The sequence below is a fragment of the Myripristis murdjan genome, chromosome 8, assembly GCF_902150065.1.
Source record: "Myripristis murdjan chromosome 8, fMyrMur1.1, whole genome shotgun sequence".
Lineage (NCBI taxonomy): Eukaryota > Metazoa > Chordata > Actinopteri > Holocentriformes > Holocentridae > Myripristis > Myripristis murdjan.
The window spans coordinates 26,645,401-26,668,128 of record NC_043987.1 but is presented as its reverse complement, the minus strand read 5'-3'; the positions used below and the strand labels follow the sequence as shown (position 1 = coordinate 26,668,128).

Below are 22,728 nucleotides of genomic sequence, written 5' to 3'. Positions count from 1 at the left end.
AAACATAATCACAGCTAGGCGGGCAGCCAGGTATCGCTCCTGCCGGGCCTCAGTCTGAACTTGCTTTTTCAGAGTTGTGCTGGATGGAGGCTGCCAGCCAAGTGTCTCAGCTTACTTGTGGCAGCGTCTGGCCTCCAGTGGTTTATCAGTGGTGGCTGAAAGCAGACTATCTTTCTCCCTTTGTGTCAATGAGCTACTTACTTGTCGAATTGCATGGAACAGACAGGTCAAGGAGTTAAAAGCAACCAAATTCATATGGCAGGGAATGACCACAAGAATAAATGCTCCAGATTTATTTGCTGATCGAAGAAAAACAAAATATTTTTCCATATGAATGCATTTGAAGACTTAACTGAGCTCAGCCTCGGTTAAAGCTGTGCATGTTCTGGGTGGGAAACAGAGTGAGGGACATACTACAACAGCCATAGATAATAGATACAAAAATAAATGACAAGAAAATTTTAATCAAAACTTCACATTATCCACTTGTGAATGAACACTTGATATTCTTCTAATATAAACAAATGCAGCTCAATGAATTCCATCTGAAAAGCATAGAAACACTAAATGCCAAGGAAAGGCACTTCACTAAGACTTCAACACACTAAGATCTACCTTTTCTTTTCTTTTTTTTTTTTTGACATGTACGTACAACAAATGTATTTTGCCATGGAGCGCCTTCCCAAATTAAACAGTTCCGTATAACAAAGAGTTAGCACTGCAGATTAACAAAACGCACACGCACACGCACACACACTCACACACACATCAAAGATCCATTAGGAAAATACAGCATTAGTTCTGCAAGCAAAAAAGCATGTAGGAGCTCGGTGAGAGAAAACAAGACGACAACCAACACGTCCTAACTTGGGAGTGTTTACCGACATCCGAATCAATTATAGCTCTATTGCTCGATTCTACTGACTTGATGCAATAACAGTCTTGATGGTGTATGTACAGTGGCCATCGCTGAGCTGCATGTGTTGGTCTGTCGGATGCCAGGAGGAGCTGTGACCAAATCAAAGCGCTCACAATCTGAAGTTCCTTGCCAATCTGACACTACCTTCAGTACCGTTCTGTCCGCACTGGAAAACACCCAGGTTTTGCAAATTAACCCCTAAATTCCTGTGCTTGCGTCAGCCTCCTCTGATATGCTCTACTGTCAGCCTACAGAAGCTCACCAAGGAGTTTGTTGCAGATACTTTGCTATCAGTGTTTTGTTTTGCCTGTTTTATTTTAGTTGTCCCACCTGCTCTTTTTACGTTTTGGTGGCTCAGGGATGGCGAAGCTATCGTCCCCCCGGTCTCCCCTGCCCTCCCCACTCGCCTTGTCTCCCCCATCCCTCTCACTCCTCCAGTCATCTCTGTCCCTTCTGCTTCCGTCTCCATTACGGCTGTCACCATGGCGGCTGCTGCTGCTGCTGCTGTAGCGATCCCGGTCGCTGTAGCGGTCACGATCTCTGTCTCCGTGGCGGTCCCTCTCCCCGTGGCGATCCCCACTGCTGTGCCGATCGCTCCTGTCACTGTGACGATAGTGACTGTCTCCGTGGCGACCTCTGTCCTCTCCATGCCTGTCGCGGGAGCTGTCCCTCGGCAAGGACGGGACAGGCACGGGGTAGCTGTGCTGTAAGCTCGTTTGACTGTTGGACACTGAGCTCAGGGAGCCAGCGCTGGCAAAGCCGGCCATCTTAGTCCCCATACTGAGAGAAGGCGGGGGGGCCATGGATGCAGCTGCAGCCCGGGACCGTTCAGAGCTGTCGGCAGCCTCTGTTGGCACAGAGCTCAGACTGCCGGCACTGGTCCAGCCAGATGAGCTACTGGACTTGGTGGTGAGCTTAGGAGAGACGCTGGACGCAGCCACAAAGTGGTTCTTATACTGAGCCTGGGGACAAGGACATACACAGAGGAGATTAGATGATAGTCAGGAGACAAAACTAGTTTAAACAACACAAAGTGACCATGACACTGTCTGAGACATCACTGCTTGAAGCTTGAGGACTTCTTGACCTGCCGGTGGCACTGTGGTGTGCCAATCAGGTTTATATTCAAAATGTTAATCATACCCTCCATGGTCCCTTCCCCTGTCTGTAATCATGGGGGACAACAAAACTTTAAGGATGCAGTAAGTATGATTTTAAATGTTTTTTGCAATTCCTTGGTTGTCAATAGAAGTTGATAGGAGTTACAGATTTTACTAAGACGACAAGAATACAGCAAATAGCACAACGAGCCAAACAAACAGTATGTAGCATCAAGTGTGTCATTTTGTCAATGTTAAGGCGGTGAGTGCAAATTTTGTGAACAGTGAGCCAAGCTTGATCTCGTGATATTGCCTGTCAAAAAGGTAAGTATCGAGTTTTGCAAGAGGTGAAAACTGCTCCATTTTTGAGGAACTATCACAAATGCTTCAACCACAGGAAATGAATGAACATTACAAAATTACACCAAAAACAATACACGCATCTTGAACATATTTTCTCAAGAGGCCATACGGCTTCAGGAGAGGTGAGAGGGCTACCTGAAAGGCTTGTTTCATTGCTGACATGCGGTCTCCCATCGCCCCTGTGGCTGGTTTGCTGTAGCTTTCATAGCCACTAGAGGGAGACAACGACCCACTGCTGCGATCCTGGAAAGAAAACGGAAAATTATTCACCCCAGTGTTTCCCACTCATGTTATATGTTGGGTGGCCTGCGCAGGTATTTTATTGGCTGCCCGGGTATATTTCGACTCATTCAGAGATTCTCATTTATGTATTAAACTGTGGTGCCACTTTCACCACCGCACCAGTTTCACATCAGCCCCCTTTGTGGTCACCGTCAAACCAACACTTTAATTTGTTGAGACACAGAAACAGTTTTAAACATATTATTAGTAGTGCTGGGTTTCAAAATTCAGTACCTTTACGGTAACTTAAATGCCTCGCTACTATAAAGTATTGGACACAGGAAAGTGTCATTTGACAACACCTTGGTTTCGATACGTCATTAACAAAAAAGTGTCTCCATACGTGGCTCATCTGAAAAATTCACGCCACAAGTTGTGATTTTTGGATGAGTTTTTAAAACACTCTGCTGACGAAGAAAGTCAACAGAGCAGGCACATACAGGAAGAGAGAAACAGAAAGAGGCAGGGCGGGGCAAGCCAGTGCGTGTGTACTCAGAGAGAATCAAGTGTGTGTGTTTGTGTGTGTGTGTTGGGGAAAGAGAACTGAAGACAAAAGGAAAGTTAGCAGGGTTAAAATAGCAAGAATAAATAAAAACACTAAAATAAGGTGGAGAATTAACTGGAATTAAAATAGTGACATAAGAAATACTAGAAATTTGGCTAATGTCCTTGCCACAGTTACAGTGTTATTCTGTGGGAAACATCACACCCTGAGAGTTTTTTTTTCTTCCACAAACCAAAAGTAACAGTAGGAGATATCCTGCAAAAATGTCTTGACCACGGCTTGTAATGAAGATTTTCATGCCCTGGGTACAGAGGAGTAGTCTGTGTACCTTCAACGGTGGGCCTTCAAGTCTATCATGTTCCTGTGCGAATTTGTATGATTTTTAAGTAACTACACTCTAGTGCCATTTCCGTTCTTCAGAGTGGGCCTTAATGGAGCTAATAATGCATATCCTTCCATCATTGAAGATAATGGTTTGTTCCTTTCATTTTACAGCACTAACCAGATCTACTAAGGCGATTATGAACACACTGCAAAATTTTACAGGAGAGATAAGCATTTAATGTTTAACTCACAGAGCTTTCAGCCCCCAAGCCGGGTCTCTCTTTGTACCCCAGACCGCCTCCGCCGATATTCAGCTTTTTTCCTTTGCCAGCCTTGAATCGGGATTTTCTGAACCAGGGATTCTGGGAAAAATGTAAATTGAACAAAGTTAAAAACAAGCATGTAGGCAAGGCCAAAATGGGCAAATTACTTGAGGACATCTTTACAATGGGAATTTATTTAGTTTACCTGCATGGCTAAGTCCATCAGTTCTTTGGAAACGCTTTGATTGGCTCCCTCCAGATTACGGACAAGGTCTCCAGCAAATGAGGTGTCTTTGCTGGTGAGGAGGGTGTAAGCCACGCCCTTTTCTCCAGCGCGACCAGTTCGGCCGATCCTGTGTGTGTGAGTGTCAATGTCTCTGGCTACATCATAGTTCACCACTGTGCGAATGGATGGGATATCAAGACCACGAGCTGGGAATCAATAAAAAACAGGAAGAAAGAAAAGATGACTACAAAACCTGTAATTTTATTCTTCAGCTCTGATTGGCTGCTAAAAATCCAGTTTAAATATTAATAAGGCCTTCATTAATAAAGCATTTATTAGCAGGCACTTTGTTTGGCTGCTCCTTAACAGGTACTATGATGCCGGTTGGAAGATAAACTCCGATCTTTATTAGCTGTTAATAGGTATAGACAAATATACCAGTGTGCTCACTTATCAGGCTGATTTTGGATAACCCTAACCCTATCTTGATTATTATTAGCATCATTATATATTCTGGGGAAGTCTGCACAATGTATCAGTGATCAGCAGTTTCAACTCTGTACAATGTCTCGGTGATCAGCAGTTTCAATCCAAATATGCTGGCATCAGCCCTCAAAAACCCTTACCAGTTGAACTCTAACTGCCATAATTTCAAAATGAAAGCCGTTCCACCAAACATGCTTTCTGTTCTACTGTTGGTTTGTAAAACTAATAAAACACAAGTGACTGTGCTTCAGAGTGATTTAAAGGAGCTAAGAAGCACTGTTAGGCAGCATACAAAACCCTAAATCATACTTAAGATAACTAAATATTAATTTCCTCCACTGTGCCAACGCTAATCTTCTCACATGAACTCACCAGCTACATCAGTGGCCACCAGAATGGGCAAATTCTTCTTCTTGAAGTCAGCAATGACCTTGTTCCTCTCGCTCTGGTCCATGTCTCCGTGCAGGAGGCCCAGGCTGTGGCCCTCCTGTGTCAGATTAGAGGCCAGCTCCTCGCTGTTGGCCTTCTTGGTGACAAAGATGAGGACCGAACCGGACGAGGTGAACTCAACCAGCCGCCGGGTCAGCCAGGTCCACTTATCTGCCCCGCTGGACAGCAGCTCCACCACCTGAGTCACATCCTCGTTGGCCTGGTGGAAGAGAAGAATAGAGAAAACAACATCAAAACATTTTGACAGTTCAAATAAAATTTCTGCCCCAACTTCAACATTAAAAACTGATGACCCATGGTGTCATATTAGTCAGGTGTTTCTCCAAATTAAGACTTTAATTCCTGTACGCCATTTTTGTTCCTGGTGAGGATAAATGAGCTGGGGGTGATTTTTTTCTGTCTGCCTTTCGGTTCCTTAATTACTCATCTCTATCTCTGTATCTGTGGGAAACTCTGAAAGCTTTAGCTCAGTTTGTACCATAGAAACAGCTCCCTCTTCCTGTTTTGCACCATAAAGCAACCCAAACGATTTCTTGCCAAATCCAACCTCGTTGCACATCATGCAAAATGTAGTGTAGTGGTAGCTAGAAGCTGCCAATCTTCTAGGTGATTGTTTCATTTACATACCTCTCCAATGTCTCCCTGCACCACACGAATGGGATCAACCAAGATGTCTCTGGCCAGCCTCTCTATCTTCTTTCGAAAAGTAGCACTGAACAGAAGGGCTGTGAGGGAAAAGATGTTTAGAAGTACAGAAAATGCTCTGCAGTCTGGCTACTCATGAAAACTAAAAGCAGTCAGTGATACAACTTGTGGAGTGCCACTTACTCTGTCTGTCTGGGCGGACATGGCTGGCAATAGATCTCACTTGGTACTCTAAAAAAGAAACAGGAAATTTTAAAAAATGATAAGGTCATGAATGTGCAAAAATCGAGCTCACAATATTTTCATTATATAAATTATAATGGCAACCCACCAAAGCCCATGTCAAACATGCGATCTGCCTCATCAAATACGAGGTATGTCACTCTCTGCAGGGATGTGGCCTTCTTTTTCACGTGGTCAATCAGACGACCCTGTACACACACACACACACACACAAAATTGGTAAAACAGTGGTTGAATGTAAATATACTCTTTCTGAGAGATTAAAGAAGTCTAAAAAATCCCTCATATCTACTGAAAACTGGACTTCTTCCTACTTACCGGAGTGCAAACCACAATCTCTGCTCCCTCCTGAAGAGCCTTGGCCTGCTCCCACATGCTGCCTCCTCCATAAACCGCCACAGACCGCAGCGAGTAGGCTTTCCCAAACCGCTTACACTCTGCATGGATCTAGGCGACACATACAGTCAAAGTGTGCTTTAGCAACCTTTTTTTTTTTTTTTGTTTTGAAAAGCAACTGACTTGACACGGTACATGCACAATATAAAATCTTGGTATTACTGCAAATACCGTTCTATGGATTCATTTAATGTGATCATATCTCTCTCTATTTCCTACCTGCTGACAAAGCTCCCTGGTGGGGCATACTATGACTGCAATGGGCCCCTCTCCGGCCTCCAGCTCCTTCTGGTCCATGATGTGAACTAGCATGGGCCAAATAAAAGCTGCAGTTTTGCCGCTGCCAGTTTTCGCGATACCAATCATGTCACGTCCAGACAGAGCTATGGGCACTCCCTAAACCCAGACAGACAACAGGAGCAGAGATCTTTATGGCATCATTAAAAACGTTTATGGTATCATTCAATAATGCTGCAGCCTTGAGACGGCCGTGCACCGTACCTGGCACTGAATCGGTGTGGGCTGAGTATACTCAGACTTGCGAATCTGGTGCATGAGCTGCTCATCGAAGCCAAAGTGGGCAAAGCTGGTGCACGGTTTGGGAGGGGCGGCACCAGACACCTGAGAACGAGGCAAGAGAAAAGAAAAATGAGCAGGAAGCAAAGGACGTTCAGGACAGATGCTGTTGATTACAACATCTCATATTTCACAGGTTTACACCTCCAAACGATGTTTCTCTGCAGCACCACTGAGGGAAAATGATGATTACTGCTAGACACATTGTGATATGCAACTTTTGCTTATATTTTAGCCAGATTGGTTTTAGAATTTTTTTTCTTTTTAAACTTTGGGAAAAATTTAGAGCTAAAATGTGCACCATAAACAAAAATAGAAACCTGAAGTGTAGGAACTTAACTCAATCATCATTACTACAAAAAAATACATATTACACTGCAGTGTTGTGGTATTATATATATGATTTCCAGGTAAATTACACTTAGATACTGGTGTGTGAGAAGTGTGTCCTGGAATTACCCGCAAATTGAGCTTGTGCCTTAACTCCAACACTTGGGTTCCTGTCAGGCTGTTGAGCTCTTCATGCTCATTGTAGAAGTTTTTCTCAAAAGGTGGATAATCAATCTGCAAAAATATGAAAAAGACAAAACATTATAATACATAAAAAAACAACAACAAAAAAATCAGGTTTGTGGTTAAGACAAACTGTTTCTGCACCTCAGAGTGGTCGATAGGAGGAAGGGGCATGATGATTTTCTTGGTAGCTGGTGCAATCGGGTTCCCGTCACTGTCATAGTCGATGTTCTCATCCTCTTCCTCCTGGGTCAGCCCAGCTGTGGGATTCTCTGCCATGTAGCGGAAGTAGGCTTCCTGCACAGAGCACAACATTACATGTGAACCACTGAGCTGGTGCGCTGCTTGATACAGCATCCAGGCACCAGCAACACAGAGACTCACAAACACCTGATGAGACATTCACTTTTATAATGAAGGGGCAAATTATTTTTCACAGTCTCATAACAAATGTTCTGGCATTTGCTGAAGTAAATTAACAGCTGAACATGCTTTTTTTGTCCCTTTGCCACAGAACAAGAACAATATATGCTTGAATAACAACTCCATTGAGATGACGCTAAATATGCAACCTGCATTGTTAGATAGAGGGCTGGGGCTGGGGGTGGGAAGGTGGGGGGGCAGTGTAAGATTTGAAAGCGTTGAGGGATGGTTGGTCCGGAGACCTCTCTGATCAGCGATGTAGTGGATTAAGAACTTTGGACGGCTCACTCACTTGTTCATCTTCTTCCTCAATGTCATCACGAATACCCCTGTAATGACAAGCGGAGAAAAAAAACTTCCCTGCGACTCGTTCAAACACCCAAGGTAGCCCACATCCCACGCTGACTAAGGTCACTTATCTGCTGATCTCTATTAAGCCAGCAAAAAACATTGCTGGATGTGTCACCTTCTGTTTTAATCAATTTGAGACATTCAAGAAATGACTACTGTGTAAAGATAAATCATTACAAAGTATTAAGCCCTCCTTAGTAGTGAAGTAGTGAATGCCTATAGCAGGTATCTACCACAGGTATAAGTCTGTGGAAGTGACAAATTAGTGGACTTTTGCTCACACAATACCAGCTGTGAGTGACATTTTAACTTCATCTGTTCAAATAAATTTGGAAGTGCATGGTTTAAATTCAAGCACCTGCATAAGGACCTTAGAGGAGACTAGAAAACAAACTCCAACCGAAGAATACATGTAAATGCAAGTCTTACTTAGCAGATTTTTTCTCCTTTTCCTTTTCCTCCAGCTTCCTCATGTCTTTGGCTGCTTGACTCTAAAACAGGAAAGGAAGATTTGTTAGGGAAAACAGCAGGGAAAGCATTTGCAAATGTTGTCTCCTTTTGCTTAACTAGAGTTGTCGTCTCACCTCAACCTCTGCCATGAAGGCGTCCAGGGGGTCATCCTCGCTGTCTGAGCCTCCACCAGACTGCATCTGCTGGCGTGTGGGCGAGTTTTCAGCCGGTATGTACGGCAGATCCACATTGCTGCTTGACTCCTCTTCGTCATCTTCAAAATACCTTGATGAAAACATGAGAGATATGAGCCAACTGGGTTGAGAGAGCAATGACTATCAAATGAACATTTACACTGTGATAGTTCTACATTGATTTAAGGCCTCAAATCAAATTATATTTTACTGGGGTACTTACGCATTTTCTTCATCAAAATTGGCCCTTTTTGTCCCTATTTTGTAGAATGAGGGGAGCTGCTGGCTCTTTCCATATCCCCCAGCTGATCCTGTGAAGGATGTGTGTGATTTCTGTGCAAGGCGGGGTTCTTCTTTTTTCCCTGCACCTCCGAGGGAAAATCCTCCAAACCCAAAACCCCGCTTCCCACCTGGGCCACCTTTGTTCCAGTTCATTGCTGTGCTGTAGAAGGGGAACAAGTCGTCACTACAAAGTACTGACCTTGGATAGACAGATAAAAGTTTGCAATCAAACCACTGACTCTGTGTCTTCCTTTTCTGAATGTTTTAGAGCCTCTCTTCAATTCGTCATAAATAGCTTTGGTTCACACTGCTCACCTTCACTGTTTACAGTGGAGACTAATGAAAGTAGAGTGTGTGGATAACAGAATATTCAAGCCATAATTCCCACTGAAATACAGTGTTACTCAGCGGCTTAAATACCGGTTAAGTGCCGAGTAGATGAGTGACCTCTAAAGCTTCACTGCACGGAGATTCTCTTGCAATTCCGGTGTCCTTGCTCGTTGACAAAAACATTCACATCTTATTGCAAGATTCCTATTTAATTCCGCATATATTTAATCTACTAAGCGGCGTTTCACTCAGTAACATTACAAATTCTTTAGGACTATGTCGCCTGTCATATTCTGCCAGTCCTCCTCCACCAAAACAGCGTAGCGCGTAACTCCGTAGCGAGCAGAGTAGATAAAAAATGGATATTTTATTGAGATAAAGCTGTGCTTAGTGGATCATATGTAAGCCGAATATGTAAGTAGATACTATCGATTAGGAAGAAGCCTTATTGCATGATCTCCGGTACACGTAAGTCTGCCGATAACCAAGATAATTTTTAATGCACATTTTTTTCACGGAGTTCAGTGTGACGTTCTTATTGTTCGCGGCTAACAGCACAGATAGGAGCGAGAAAGCACGTATTGGAGATAGCAGGGACCTAACCAACCGACTGACAAATAACTGGGAAGACGGTGACAGACAGAGACTACAGTCAAACTGCCTAATTTATTTCTAGTTGGTAAAACTTGAACATGAGATGTGTAATCTGTAAGCTAGCAGAAGGCCGCAAAACGGGGCTGCGATGTGGGTGTGCGAGGTGAGGCTCGACGGCTCGCACTGAACGAGGCTGCGTTGAGATGCCGCCCGGAAACCAGGCACTCTATAACACGTAAATTATGAGCCGCATGAGTGGATAAGTAACTTATAATGATGAATAAACCGTACTTACCTGTTTTCTGATGTAAAGCAAAAGCCCCTGTTGTGTTTTCCCAGTTGGATCTAAGTGACGCCAACGTCATCGACGCGCGCAAAAACGGCGTGTGTGTCGTCGTCTGCGTGCGACACGGTGCTTTGAACCAACCGTCGCGGAGAGCTGTCAACAACACCGCGCCAGAGAGGATGGCGAGCTAACTAAGTTAGCCTGAAATTGTGCTTTACTTAAACCAGACATTGCTGCTCAAAACGCCCCACACGTAAGTTACGTATCTACTCTTAAATTGCTTTCTGTCGTTACCTTTACTGTGAATCCGGATAGCTAGCTAACGGCAACGCTAGCTTGCTCCCTCCATCATGGCCAAATTCCGAACCGTCGTCAAAATACCAAAATGTAAATACCAAAAAATCCCCTCAAAATTGTCTTCCAGCTAATTATTCTGTTGTTTCATCTTGTTGTTGGAGTTAAAACTACTAGCCAGCTGAATCCCAGGTTGAAAACATTAGTCAGGTAACGTGACGCTAGCACCGCAGAGTGAGGGATAGATAGATAGATAGATAGATCGATAGTTTATTGATCCCGGAGGAAAGTTAAGCATCCAGTAGCTCAGTGCAATAAATATACACTCTGCGGTAAACACACTCTGTCCATATCAGAAATGAGAAATGCACACCATATTTGCAGCATTAGCCTGGACAAATTCATGACAAATTAGCTTGTGTCGTAGAAAAACAATGAAATAAAAAAAAAAAAAAAAAAGAAAACTGGCCCGGAGAGGTGGTCGTACTTTGTAAATAAACGAGGTGCACTTGATCCAGTGGATGTTTGATGCAGTAGATGAATAATAGCTCCTTAGTGCAAAAAACAGTGCAATGACAGTAACAGTAAACAGTGATGAAGTGACTATTTCAGATGAAAATGATGTCAAGGTTATTAGCCAGTGTTTATTGGTGTTGCTCACATGATCAGCATGGACAGGACTGGTATACCACTGCCATACTAATATCAGCTGAATAATGTTGCCTGGCTGATTGGAAAAAAAGAGGTTGCTTTCATAGATTTATTGGTAGTTGTGTCATAGGAAGATGGGTTAATACCATGTAACGTTATTAGACAAAGGAAGATGTCTGCAAGAGCAAAAATACAATTTCACACAGCCTCCTCAGTGTCCTGTTGGATCCACAGATGTAAATGTCCAGATGTTCATGTGGCGATGAGCGTAATCGACCATCACAAGTGACTTTTCATTTGTCTCCTTCAGAGCCTCCCCGTCCTCCTCTTTCATCACGGTTGTGCTTTTCTCCACAGATATTCCCTGGATGGGTCTTTTCAAATAATAAGTTACACATTCATCAGGATCCATGTCTTTCCTTGTAAGTGATTGCCACACACTCTGTCATTATTTTGGTGATATCACTGATTGTGTGACAGCTTTCTTAACTCAGATTTCAAACAGCCAAGCACATTTGTCATCATTATCTGGAAAAAAAGGAGTTATAAGACCATTTTGCCTTTTCTCCAAGAGGTGTGTGAATTTGACATGCTCTAGTATGTGCTGTTCTTCCTTATGTGAGGAGAACATCATTCAAAGATGTATTCAAAACCCGGTCAAACTGATGTAGCCATTTGTCATTTTTTTGTGATGTGTTGTTTGCAGACAAGAGAAACCACATCAAAGTCTCTCTTCCTCACAAGAGAGACTAGTGTCTGGCCTCGCTGGTAGTTCTACATTAGCTGTCCCATTTGAGAAACTTTGACACACAGCCATAAGTTACATAGTGTTTAGAATGAGCCATTGTCATTCAGAGGCTTCAGATGTGATCAAGTTGCTGTGGAACCTTTCCTTATTCTCCCTTGCATTTTCTCTCTTTTTTTCCATGTCTGTATTAACCCTCTGTGTCTGTCAGCGTTGGGTATCAGAGAAATTAAGTGTGGAGAGCCTGCGGGATTTGGAGTTATTTGGAGGTGAGGTCCAAGGCAAGCCAGGTTATTTACAGTGATTCAGCATCTCCAAACCACTGCTTCATCAGCTGTATGACTGCCCAACACAAACAGAAAAAAAAACCCCATTCAGCTCCAGTTTAAGCTTTGCTCTGCTTCTAAAACATCCTTTAATTAAAAATTTGAAAGGTTTCTATTCAGTCTATCAGCCATGTGTAACCTGTCGTTCAGTGTGTGCTGGCTTAATTGTTCCTGTGTGCTGAGTAGAAAAGAGGCAAAATCAGTCTCGTTTCAATGTGTGCTTGTCACGTGGAGAGTCTGCTCCATTGTAACAGCTTCTTCTTCTGGTTGTGTTTGTCATAAGTGCAAAACAAGATTGTGTGATTTGTTTTGTTGTTGTTCCCTTTTTTTGCAATAAGTCCTAAATTTTACTTTATCCCTTTTGTGGTGACCCACGGTTTGAGACAAGTTCTAGGACAAATTTATTAAATTTGACACTGCAGCAAATTCAAAGATATTAGAAGTCCAAGAAAATTAAAAAAACAACGTTATGAGTTATAGTCACAGAAATGCAGTAAGTTCTTACAAAAAGAGAGAACTTTTTGCGAGTTTGTGTCTGGAGGATTATAAATTCAGAAATAAAAATAATTATGGACATGAGTTTTCCGACGACAAATACAAAAACGTGTATAAGTTGTAGCATATAATGTAAATGCTGCATATCAACAGAGACCCAGGCAGGTCTTTGCATAGTTTACATCTGTGTGTGTGTGTGTCTGTGTTGCTTTGTTGATCCCTACAATCTCACAGACATTGAGAGTTACCTCTTAAAAACACACATTCCAGTAACTAGTCATGATAGCATGAAATGTAGGATGATGAGACTTGCCCCACTATGACTCAACATTTCTACTCATCCAAAGAATAAATTTTTTTTCCCACACAAATTGTTGATATTAATTAAGATGCTAAGTTGATGAATGTCTCTTCTCACTTTAAAGAAATCATTTCAATAAATCTAGATGTTTCAGTTTAAAAGAGTTGACAGCATGGGGATATAATTTAATGCCAACGGAGCCTTCTACAAGTAACAAACTGTCAGCTCTGCATGGAGGATGGAGGTGTCCTTTTTCCTGTATTCATCAAGACTAATAGAGCGGCTTTGTGCAAAATTAATCAATCGCTGCACTCGACATGAACCGATGGTGAAAGAACAGCGAGTCAGCGTGTTCCTCTCTCACTTCAAATCCTCATTGAGTATTTTATCAGCACTGAGGGGGTGGACTCATGGAGCTATGTCTGTGTTTCTATTCACAGTAAAGGATCAGAATTAACCTAAATTGCATCTGAACCACAGAATCCCTTAATTAAATTGAGAATAATGTTTTTATATTTTACTATATTTAGGGAAAGGTGACTGATCGTGCATGATATTTTCTAGTAACATTCTGCCTCACACTCGTACATTTGCAGACATTCAGACCTGGAAGCTCCCCAGTCCAATCAGTAATTTACTCTTTGCCTCTTAGTCACTTCTGTAGAGTGACTGGAAGTTAAGCACTTTGTGTAAGAGTCCTTTCATTTTTGCATGAGGGGATTTAGTTTCTCCTTCATTTTTCCTTCTCAGATTTTCCCAGCAGTCCTTGATTTGAATGATCAGCTGTCCAGCTGTACGCCCACTTCTCTAAGCCCTTGGGTTACCAATATGATGATAAAATGGGCTCTTTATTAGAAAAATAAATGTAGACAGCATGTTTTTCTCAGACAAAACTTAATAAATATGACTTTGGGGAAATACAGTTTTTCCAAGCCTTGGAAGCCTTCACATTAAAGGCCCCAGAGCCTCACTGTTTTTACCAGCCAAGTTATTTTTGAAATGGGATGGAACTTAAAAACTATTGTTGGTTCCCTGCCAGAATAGCTTACCAGCCAGAACCAACATTTAGCATCTCTGGCTGGCAGTCATTTCTCACAGTGACCGATAGTACTCCACTGATTTATGTTTTTTTTTTTTTTTTTCTGTGACATATCCAGCTGTCACAGTGAGACCAGAGATGAAATATGTTTTTTTGTGAGAAACATAGGAAGGTATGTGAGGAAATGGAGACACTGTACTCCAGGACATCAGCTTTTCCTTTTTACTGAAATATAATCTTAAATGAAATATGAGAGGCTTATGTCTTCAGGGGTCCTGAAGTTCTCAGACAGAATTTTCATGAGCATATGAGTGTGTATGGATGGTTTTGTATATATTCCATTGAAGTCCCATCTCTTTACAGGTTATGCTTTTTTATTATTATTATTATTTTGGTGCATATTATTGAAAATTATGTGTCATATGGAAAGGATTCTGTTTTTTTTTTTTTTTTTTTTTTTTTTTTTAAGTTTTGTTTGCAAGCTTGCCTCATCTTCATTTTCTTGCTGGCCAATCATTGCATAATGTTGCATGTTTGTTCCAGTGTATCATTTTTGTTTTGGCTGTGCTCTGCTCCCATTGCGTTACATAATATCTGGAAAGAACATGCATAGGACTTTTGTTGGATTGTTTTTCATTTTTACATGAATCTAAAGTTTTACTTTGCAAGTATTTCATCAAACCTTTTATGCAGACTCCGGCAATTTTTTGAGGTCAGATAGAATCCATTTTTATGACTCCAAATGAGAAAGAGGGATGTAATGCAGTTTAATCATATGGGAAAATAACTGTACTGCCAAAACAAGTACTAAAATTGTGTATTGATAATTCCGCATCCCCCTGTGGGTCGTCACTTAAAAGTCTAAGCTGCTGCTTTAGACAAATCCTGTTATGGAAATAGAGGGATGCCATCAAAGGGTCGTCTGTCAAAGTCAGTGTGCATCAAGCTTCTCAGACTAGACGCCGCACCTCCCATTTCAAGAGCTGCTCTAAACACAGATCCTTCTCTTGTTTTGTGTGTGTTTATATGTTTTTATATCATTGATGTGGTTTTTCTGCCCCAGAGCAAGCTCAGGGACTCTCTCACAGGAAAGTAAGTGTGGTACTCCTGTCACTGCTTTATCATCCCCCCCATGTGCCTTTTGTGTGTGTGCGTGTGTGCATGCGTGTGTGTGTGTGTGTGTGCGCACATTGTGAGATCGTATGTAGGGGATATATGTGAAAGAACTCACTGGCCCCGAGGCTTCGCACTTTTATGCATGAGCTTCTGGTTCATGACGCCGCTGTACATGCTTATTGCTCAGAAGACCATTCAACCTCACTCACCAGGGTTTCTGTTGGGGAAAATGGAAACATTAGAGCGCACGGTCAGGATAAAGTCCCTGGAAGAAGAGAAGGAAGGGGATAGAGATGGGGCTACCTCACAGCAATATGAAAAATAATACGTAGAGCATTTGGGCAGATATTATTAGTGTTATTGTACTTGTAAGACAGATCACATAATCCTCTACCTAAATGGTCCTGTCTGAGTCCTCAGTGTGCTGTTAATACGCTGTGTTCCAGATAATCTACTCCGTTTTGGTTCATTGTGTCATTAGTCCTTCACTAAAAGCCTTGACTAATGTTTGATTAGACTATTTTGTGTTGTGAGTTCTGAGTGTTTGCCTTTTAACTCTCCCTGTCCATGTCTACAGCCTGTTGTTGAATTGATGGAGTGATTTGGTAATGTTCCACTTTGATGTCGGCCGCTGTGTGCTGTGTTCCTGCAGACTGCAGACGGATGGAACGAAGGGAGTTCCATGTGTTCAGCTTTTGCAATGCATGGCAACCCCTTCTGAGTCTCATCATCATGGCAATTTCCACAATACCGCCACTATTAGAACGTGTAGAATGGGAAGCCTTATTGAAATGAATGTTCACTTACAGGCATACTTACTATGGCTGCCACAGCATGTTCGACAATGCCATCATGCAAAGTGTAAAGAAAAAAAAAAAAAAGACTGAGAAAGCTGTTGTGTTACCATGGCGGAAACATCATTCGGCTAAGCATCCCAACTTTCTGAATCTCATGCGCTGTGCTTATATCTGTGTTCAGCAGTGTTGTCACAGTTGTACAGGACATGTAGTATCCATGTACTCTAATCCTGTCAATGCGCCTGTCTACATTGGTCACCATGGAAACACTCAACAAATGCTCATACAGCTTGTTTTCTTTTTTTTGTGCCAACAAAATACAGTGCAGTTGCTACCTTCTGTATGTCCATTTCCATCGTTTGAATGGCTGTAAAATGCTTGAATTCAGGAGTCCTCACAGCCAATAGCACTAAGTTATCCTACATTTGTGTGTGTGGTGCACAGGCTCTAAAACATTTTAAAAAGGAACATGTTATTCCTTTAGAAATATTAACTAAACAGTCTTTGGCCATAACGGTATCATCCAAAATCTTATATTTATTTGTTTTCTCCTTTAGAATAGACACGGTATTGGAGTATGTTTTCATCTCTAGGCCAGTACGCTCACTTGTATTTGCTATGATGAAGAATTTGTCAGTGGTGGTTTGATTGCCAGTACAGTTTTGTGTTAATCTTGTCTTCTAATTCCTTTTGTTTATTTTTGGAAAGTGCATTGTGTCACACTAGCACACTTTGTTTGGGTGTCTTTTGGAGGACACAGAAACCACTGCATGTGTGTAGACAGACTCTAACCTCCAGTGTGCACTGTACTGTCTTCAGTATCAGCACAGTCTGACTCACGGGTGACTTGAGTGAGGATAAATAGGATAGTTCACGGTATCCACTATCCAGTAATCCACTCAGGCCCACGTAGCCTGCCCTTTGGTGATCTTGCATTAGTCAGCAGTCTCTGGTAGTCACTCTCACAAGCCCTTCAACACAGCCCTACACCACAGCTAGACTAGGGTGTTTCACAGCCAACCTTCATTTGCTCCATTTCTTTCCCTCCGTCTCCAGGCCCATGAGGACAGCCAGGACAGTCTGACCTCCCTCCCACGCCGGGACACCATGGGCAGCTTCCTCCCTGACAGCAGCGCCTACGAGCTCCTCACTGTTATCGGTCAGTGACGTCAAAGACACACCTCCACTTTGAACTGGACACAGCAATGCAATAGGGCAGCAGCCATTATTTTCATTGTCTCTTAATCTGTCATTTTTTTTCAATTCATTGATTAGTCATTTGTAATATCAAATGAGAAAAAATAAAAATGAATTCCCAGAGTTAGCAGACCCCAAATAAATCCTAAAATCTTGAAACTGCCTCTTTAGTCTGATCAGCAGCAAAGCAAGCAAAACTTAGTTGCTGTGAAGCTTTAACCAGAAAATGTTTGGTATTTTTACTTGATCAACCATTAAAACAGGTACTTGTTTTGCAAAAGCATAATCGATCAACTTTCTGTTGATTGACTAATCGATTAATTAATTGTCTCATTTTTCTGTGATACAAGCACTGAAAATTTAAGTTTTGATTAAGAGACTAAACTGCTCTAAGCTGTAAAGCAAGCCCCTTGTGGCTTCTTGCTTCTGTAAAACTGCATTGCTGCACCACTGTATTTAAAGAGCAAGAAGACAAATATTCTGTAAATTGAATTTGGAAAAAAAAAAAAGGACCAGAAATGTTATGCCTGTTTTTCAATTAACTTAACACCAAAGGGAATTGTTAAATCTGTGTCTGTGTGTTAGGCCGGGGCTTTGAGGACTTGATGACTGTGAACCTGGCCCGTTACAGACCCACAGGGGAGCATGTAGCCATCCGCCGGATCGACCTGGAGTCATGTACTAATGACATGGTCACATACCTGCAGGTCTGCCTCATTCTGCCATCATCACCCTGTCCCATCGGGCTGTCATTCAGCCTCTCTGTAGCATCTGCCTGCTTCAGTGGACAAAAAACTCTCTCATCTCATTACTTTACATTTGGACTACTTATGTAACACGTGTCCATTTTCTCATTAACTTTCTTGTCTGTCTACTCACCCTTCTATGCCTAATTAGACTGAGTATCATCTAATCATTTTCTGTGTCAGCTTGACATAACACAGTGTAATTTCCCTCCCTCTGCCTCCCAGGGCGAACTTCATGTGTCCAAGTTGTTCCACCATCCCAGTATTCTGCCCTATAGGAGCATCTTTATCGCTGAAAATGAGCTATGGGTCATCTCCCCCTTCATGGCTTATGGTAAGAAACAGATTATCCCAAAGAAATTCATCCCAGTATTGCCACCCCGACTTAGAGCCTAGCTTTCTTACCATCATCTGTTTGATAATCTTTCAGGTTCAGCCAGAGACTTGATCAGCACACATTTTACTGATGGTATGAGTGAACTGGCCATCGCATACATTTTGCTGGGCATGCTCAAAGCTCTTGAATACATCCACCACATGGGATATGTGCACCGGTAAGACACACTTGGAAATATTGCTTGTAATATTGTTTGGTACTTATTATCTGTATATACTGTTTATAGTGTAAATTATGCTTCATATCTTGCTATCCACTTTGCTGCTGTAATACGTGAAATTTCCCCACCGTGGGACTAATAAAGGAATATCTTATCTCTTATCTTATCTCTTGCTGAAAGCAGAAGCCATTATTTTTTTATGAAGCTGCTTAAGATTTATGCCAGAATTTAGTGTCTTAATATGTAGCCATTTTCATGCCAGTTTCCCCTAAAAATACAAGGATTCGGTGTTTTTCCTTAGAAGGTTATCTTTGTCGGGTACCTCTAAAACAGTACGTAGACCTTCATGGGACAAAAACTGTCAGTTGAAACCCATAGTAATGAATTATTGCTGTAGGTGGGTCAGCAGTTTCCTCAGGCTGATGGTTTTCCAGAGACAAGTGTGACATTAATCTCTTTGCTGTGCCTGGGGACGGAGATAGGGAGGCACCTCATTATATCAGAGCTGGATGGTACTGACAAGCCAAATCTTAGTTCTAATCAAAGGCCAGTATATCCGTCTAAACTTCCATTCAAAGCAAGTAAATTTAAAATTCTGTGATGATTTGGGCTGAAAGTTGCCTCATTTTCTCTGTTTATATGTAGGAGTGTGAAGGCCAGCCATGTCTTGATCTCAGCGGACGGGCAGGTCTGCATGTCAGGCCTGCGGAGCATCTTCAGTCTGATCCGTCACGGCCAGAGGGCCAAAGTGGTCCACGACTTCCCCCAGTACAGCATCAAAGTGCTGCCTTGGCTCAGCCCAGAGGTGCTGCAGCAGGTACTGCACCCGTCCAACACTGAATTAATGCTGTCTAGCCCCAGATCAGTCATAATAGGCTTCAACAGGGTTCTTATTGCTTTGCATTTCTCCATGCTACAACTGCAAAATAATGAAAGTGTGAAATAGAAGAAGAGCAGATATTAAAAAAAAACAGAGTAATGCACAGTTGAGTAATTTTATTTGTGTTTTTTTTTTTTTTTTTTCAGAACCTGCAGGGCTACGACTCTCGGTCAGACATCTACAGCCTGGGCATCACAGCATGTGAACTGGCCAACGGGCATGTACCCTTCAAAGACATGCCGGCCACACAGGTGAGCACAGACCTAATGACTCCCCACCTCCTCTGCTGTCAGCTCCTGGTTTCTTATTGTCTGTATGCACTGCAGCCTGTGATTGAGTGCAAAATAACAAGAACAGACTGTACATCTTCCAGTTGGTTGATCGTCATCATAATGCCAATCACTACCAATATGAACCAAAAAGCAATTTTACTTTCAAAGAGGAAGCTTGAAGGCTACTGAGGTAGAACTAGCTTCGTTTAGTTTGTTTATGATGCTCTTAGTGGACTCTCAAGTCCAGACTGTAGTAGGTTAGACAATATTAGCCTTTTTTTTTTAAACCAAGTAAAATAATACAAATGAAATGACAGGGCAGGATGGCTGTTGTCCAGTTAGATTACTTAGAACCAGCTGTTGTACCAATAAAAATAAAGTAGTTTTCCTTCATTAAAAAATGTGTACCAAAAATAAACTGGCTACACTCAGTTAATATTAATTTTTTGTTAAGATGCATGACTGTACAAGCCACATAATAATAAAAAAAAACCCTGGGTTAAAAAACGCTAATCCTATAGCTTTTTAACAACTAAAAGTCTTTTGAGTTTGAATAATGCTAGTAGCCTGCCATAATTTATGCTTAAGTGTTAGTACAGAGGCTCCGAGAGAGCAGCCCACGGGGGCACAGGGATGATTTCTGTTCACATAACACATTAATAAACATAATACATTAGTAAATTGACTCCTGCTTGCATGTGTTTATTAGGTATATGAGTTACATAGCCTGTCTGACTCCTCCTTACTTCCTCATGTCCACAGATGCTGCTAGAGAAACTCAATGGGACGGTGCCATGTTTACTGGACACCACCACTATCCCGCCAGAGGAGCTGTCCATGAAGCCGTCCCGCTCAGGGGCTGACTCTGGGATCTGTGAGGGCCCCGGGGCTGGAGGGGCCCGCCACTCCAACGGAGAGCCCTCCTCCTCTTCAGCAGGTCACCCCTACAGCCGCACGTTCTCGCCGCACTTCCACGCCTTCGTTGAGCTCTGTCTGCAGAGGGATCCGGAGAAGAGGTGGGCTAAGCTCCGACTGCATGTTTTGCATTGTATTGAAAATAATGAAAAATCTGTTCAGTTGCAGATTAATTCATTAAGTTGTTTCCCTTTTTTCTCCCTCAGACCGTCTGCCACCGCTCTCATAGGCCATTCCTTCTTCAAGCAGGTATGTAGGATAGAGGAGCAATCCTTACATCATCGGTGATGACAATGATTAAATGTTAATTTCTTCAAACTTCTCTATCAATATCTAATAACATCACTATAACTAGTATAATAATATATCTTCTTCTTGGCTTTGTAGTTAACATGTCATCTTTAAAGTCACAAGGAAACAGCATTTAGCCAGTGACTTGCTTTTGTAGTTATCATCAGAACAAATAAATTCCTGCCATAGAGATGCAAACATGGATCAGACATCAATACCAAAATATGCACCGCAGTTAAATGTTGCCTTTCATGACACTTTGATGGTTATGGCACAGTTCCCAGGATCCTTGAAGATTCTTTAAAGCTTGTAGATTTGAGAAAAACAAATTGTCTTCAAAGTTTTTAGAAAAATAAATCACCTTGAAAGTACTTGATTTTGTTTTTATTATGACGAGGCACCTATTTAATTTGTCAGTATGCCTCAGTTCTCTGGATCTGCACAAATCTGTAGTACTATTGGTTGGAATTTCAGTAGATGCCTAGTGGTTTGAGATAGTAAGCACTAACAATGTTTTCAGTGAGTGTCATTTCAATATAAAACTACAGGTGTGCACTGACAAAAAACACTGGGGAACTGGCCTCCAAATGTGGCTGAAAATACTCAAAATAATTTGAATGCACCTTAGATGCCAACAATGCATATAATCACAATTAAACAGGATGAAGGGCTTGTGTAATAAATGCAGCCATGTGGAATGGGTTTCAAGCTTAGATTTGCTCTGAATAATACAGAAAAATAAAGACTGTACTGTATTGTATGCATTTTTTTATATTTATCGCATTGCTACATAAGCTTACACTGAAAAGAGAGGAAATACTTTTGATTCCATTATGACTTGAAGATTGTTCACAATTTTTTTCCCTCTATCCCAGATAAAGCGCCGGCCCTCAGAGGCCCTGCCTGAGCTGCTGCGGCCCGTGTCGCCCATCACCAGCTTCGAGAGCTCCCAGCCGCAGGACTCTCCCTCTGGGCTGGCCAGCCTGGAGTCCGGGCTCAGCCACCTGGACGTGGACGACTGGGACTTCTGACAGTGGAGAAAGCGACGGGGCAGACGCTTGAGAAGGATTTTCACGTGAAATGTTCTGAGAAGACTGGGCTGGATTTACTTTTGTAATGGGTCCTTGTAAATAATTCAAACCCCAGACTACAAGGAGTTGCTCCTCACACTGAGTTTAAAAGCCAGCAGCCATCTTGCCTCTCTTTGATGTCTCGCAAGCATTCGCTCCTCTATAGATATGCACAGACTCTTGCACTGATGGCCTCATTCTCCCTCACAGTAGACACACCTGTCTTGAGATTCATACTCCCTCATGAAAAGCCCCCTGGAGCCAAAACAGACCAGGAAGCCTCTGTCCCTCGTGCTGAGGTGTTAAGAGGGTAGTTTACGGACGCAGATGTAGCCTAGTCCTCAAGATTCTTGTGAAAAGGATTAGTGGAAAGCTGCTAAATATTCAGAGGGGATTCTCTACCTCTTGCTTGATCACAGCTACTTGACGTGGCCTGCCCGCTCAGTGAGACCTCAAGGGCTGACCCAATTAGCCTTGTCTACACCAGATGGAAGGTTCCAGAGCATGTGTGTGCATTACTTAGACGCTCTCTGCCTGTTTCATCATGCGCTACATCTCATGCTTCAAGCATCACTTTTGTTGCACAGGAGTTAAATATAAACATCAGTTCATTTGAACCTTCAGAACATAGGACTGTACTTTCCGGAGCGTTACTCTGGGCGATGTTACATTATGTCAACAGTGAATGTTACAATGGTGCTTGTTTCGTCTGGTTGCATGTAGATTTGAAAGAACGGGCAGGGCACAGTGTTGCAAATGTTCTAAACAGACTGTTTTACTTGACAATAAACATTGTTCACTTTAACGTCTCAAGTTGATGTACCACACAACAAGA

At 42.3% G+C, this 22,728-nt stretch overlaps 2 protein-coding genes across 4 annotated transcripts; one reads left to right on the top strand and one right to left on the bottom strand.

The window, feature by feature from the left end:
• Positions 1 to 266: 266 nt before the first annotated feature.
• Positions 267 to 10,332, bottom strand: ddx42 (DEAD (Asp-Glu-Ala-Asp) box helicase 42). The gene is made up of 18 exons (XM_030057272.1): positions 10,211 to 10,332; positions 8,933 to 9,151; positions 8,650 to 8,800; positions 8,495 to 8,556; positions 8,007 to 8,043; positions 7,436 to 7,588; positions 7,238 to 7,342; positions 6,704 to 6,823; positions 6,422 to 6,598; positions 6,125 to 6,253; positions 5,895 to 5,994; positions 5,747 to 5,794; positions 5,546 to 5,643; positions 4,841 to 5,117; positions 3,962 to 4,188; positions 3,745 to 3,855; positions 2,518 to 2,625; positions 267 to 1,881 (listed from the first exon to the last, which is right to left on the bottom strand). Exons 2-18 carry the CDS (start codon positions 9,142 to 9,144, stop codon positions 1,237 to 1,239), a joined length of 2,760 nt encoding a protein of 919 aa, XP_029913132.1. The 5' UTR covers positions 9,145 to 9,151; positions 10,211 to 10,332; the 3' UTR covers positions 267 to 1,236.
• On the top strand, positions 10,321 to 22,698 carry strada (STE20 related adaptor alpha). Of its 3 annotated transcripts, XM_030057275.1 has the most exons (13): positions 10,321 to 10,454; positions 11,504 to 11,568; positions 12,103 to 12,160; positions 15,116 to 15,144; positions 17,022 to 17,124; positions 17,748 to 17,869; positions 18,134 to 18,242; positions 18,339 to 18,462; positions 19,111 to 19,282; positions 19,492 to 19,596; positions 20,380 to 20,633; positions 20,739 to 20,781; positions 21,699 to 22,698. In XM_030057275.1, exons 2-13 carry the CDS (start codon positions 11,557 to 11,559, stop codon positions 21,852 to 21,854), a joined length of 1,287 nt encoding a protein of 428 aa, XP_029913135.1. In that variant the 5' UTR covers positions 10,321 to 10,454; positions 11,504 to 11,556; the 3' UTR covers positions 21,855 to 22,698. The 3 variants fall into 3 exon arrangements, with proteins under 3 accessions (XP_029913135.1, XP_029913133.1, XP_029913134.1); XM_030057274.1 differs by lacking the exon at positions 15,116 to 15,144 and having other exon boundaries at positions 10,374 to 10,454; XM_030057273.1 differs by lacking the exons at positions 12,103 to 12,160; positions 15,116 to 15,144.
• The last annotated feature ends 30 nt before the right edge of the window (positions 22,699 to 22,728 follow it).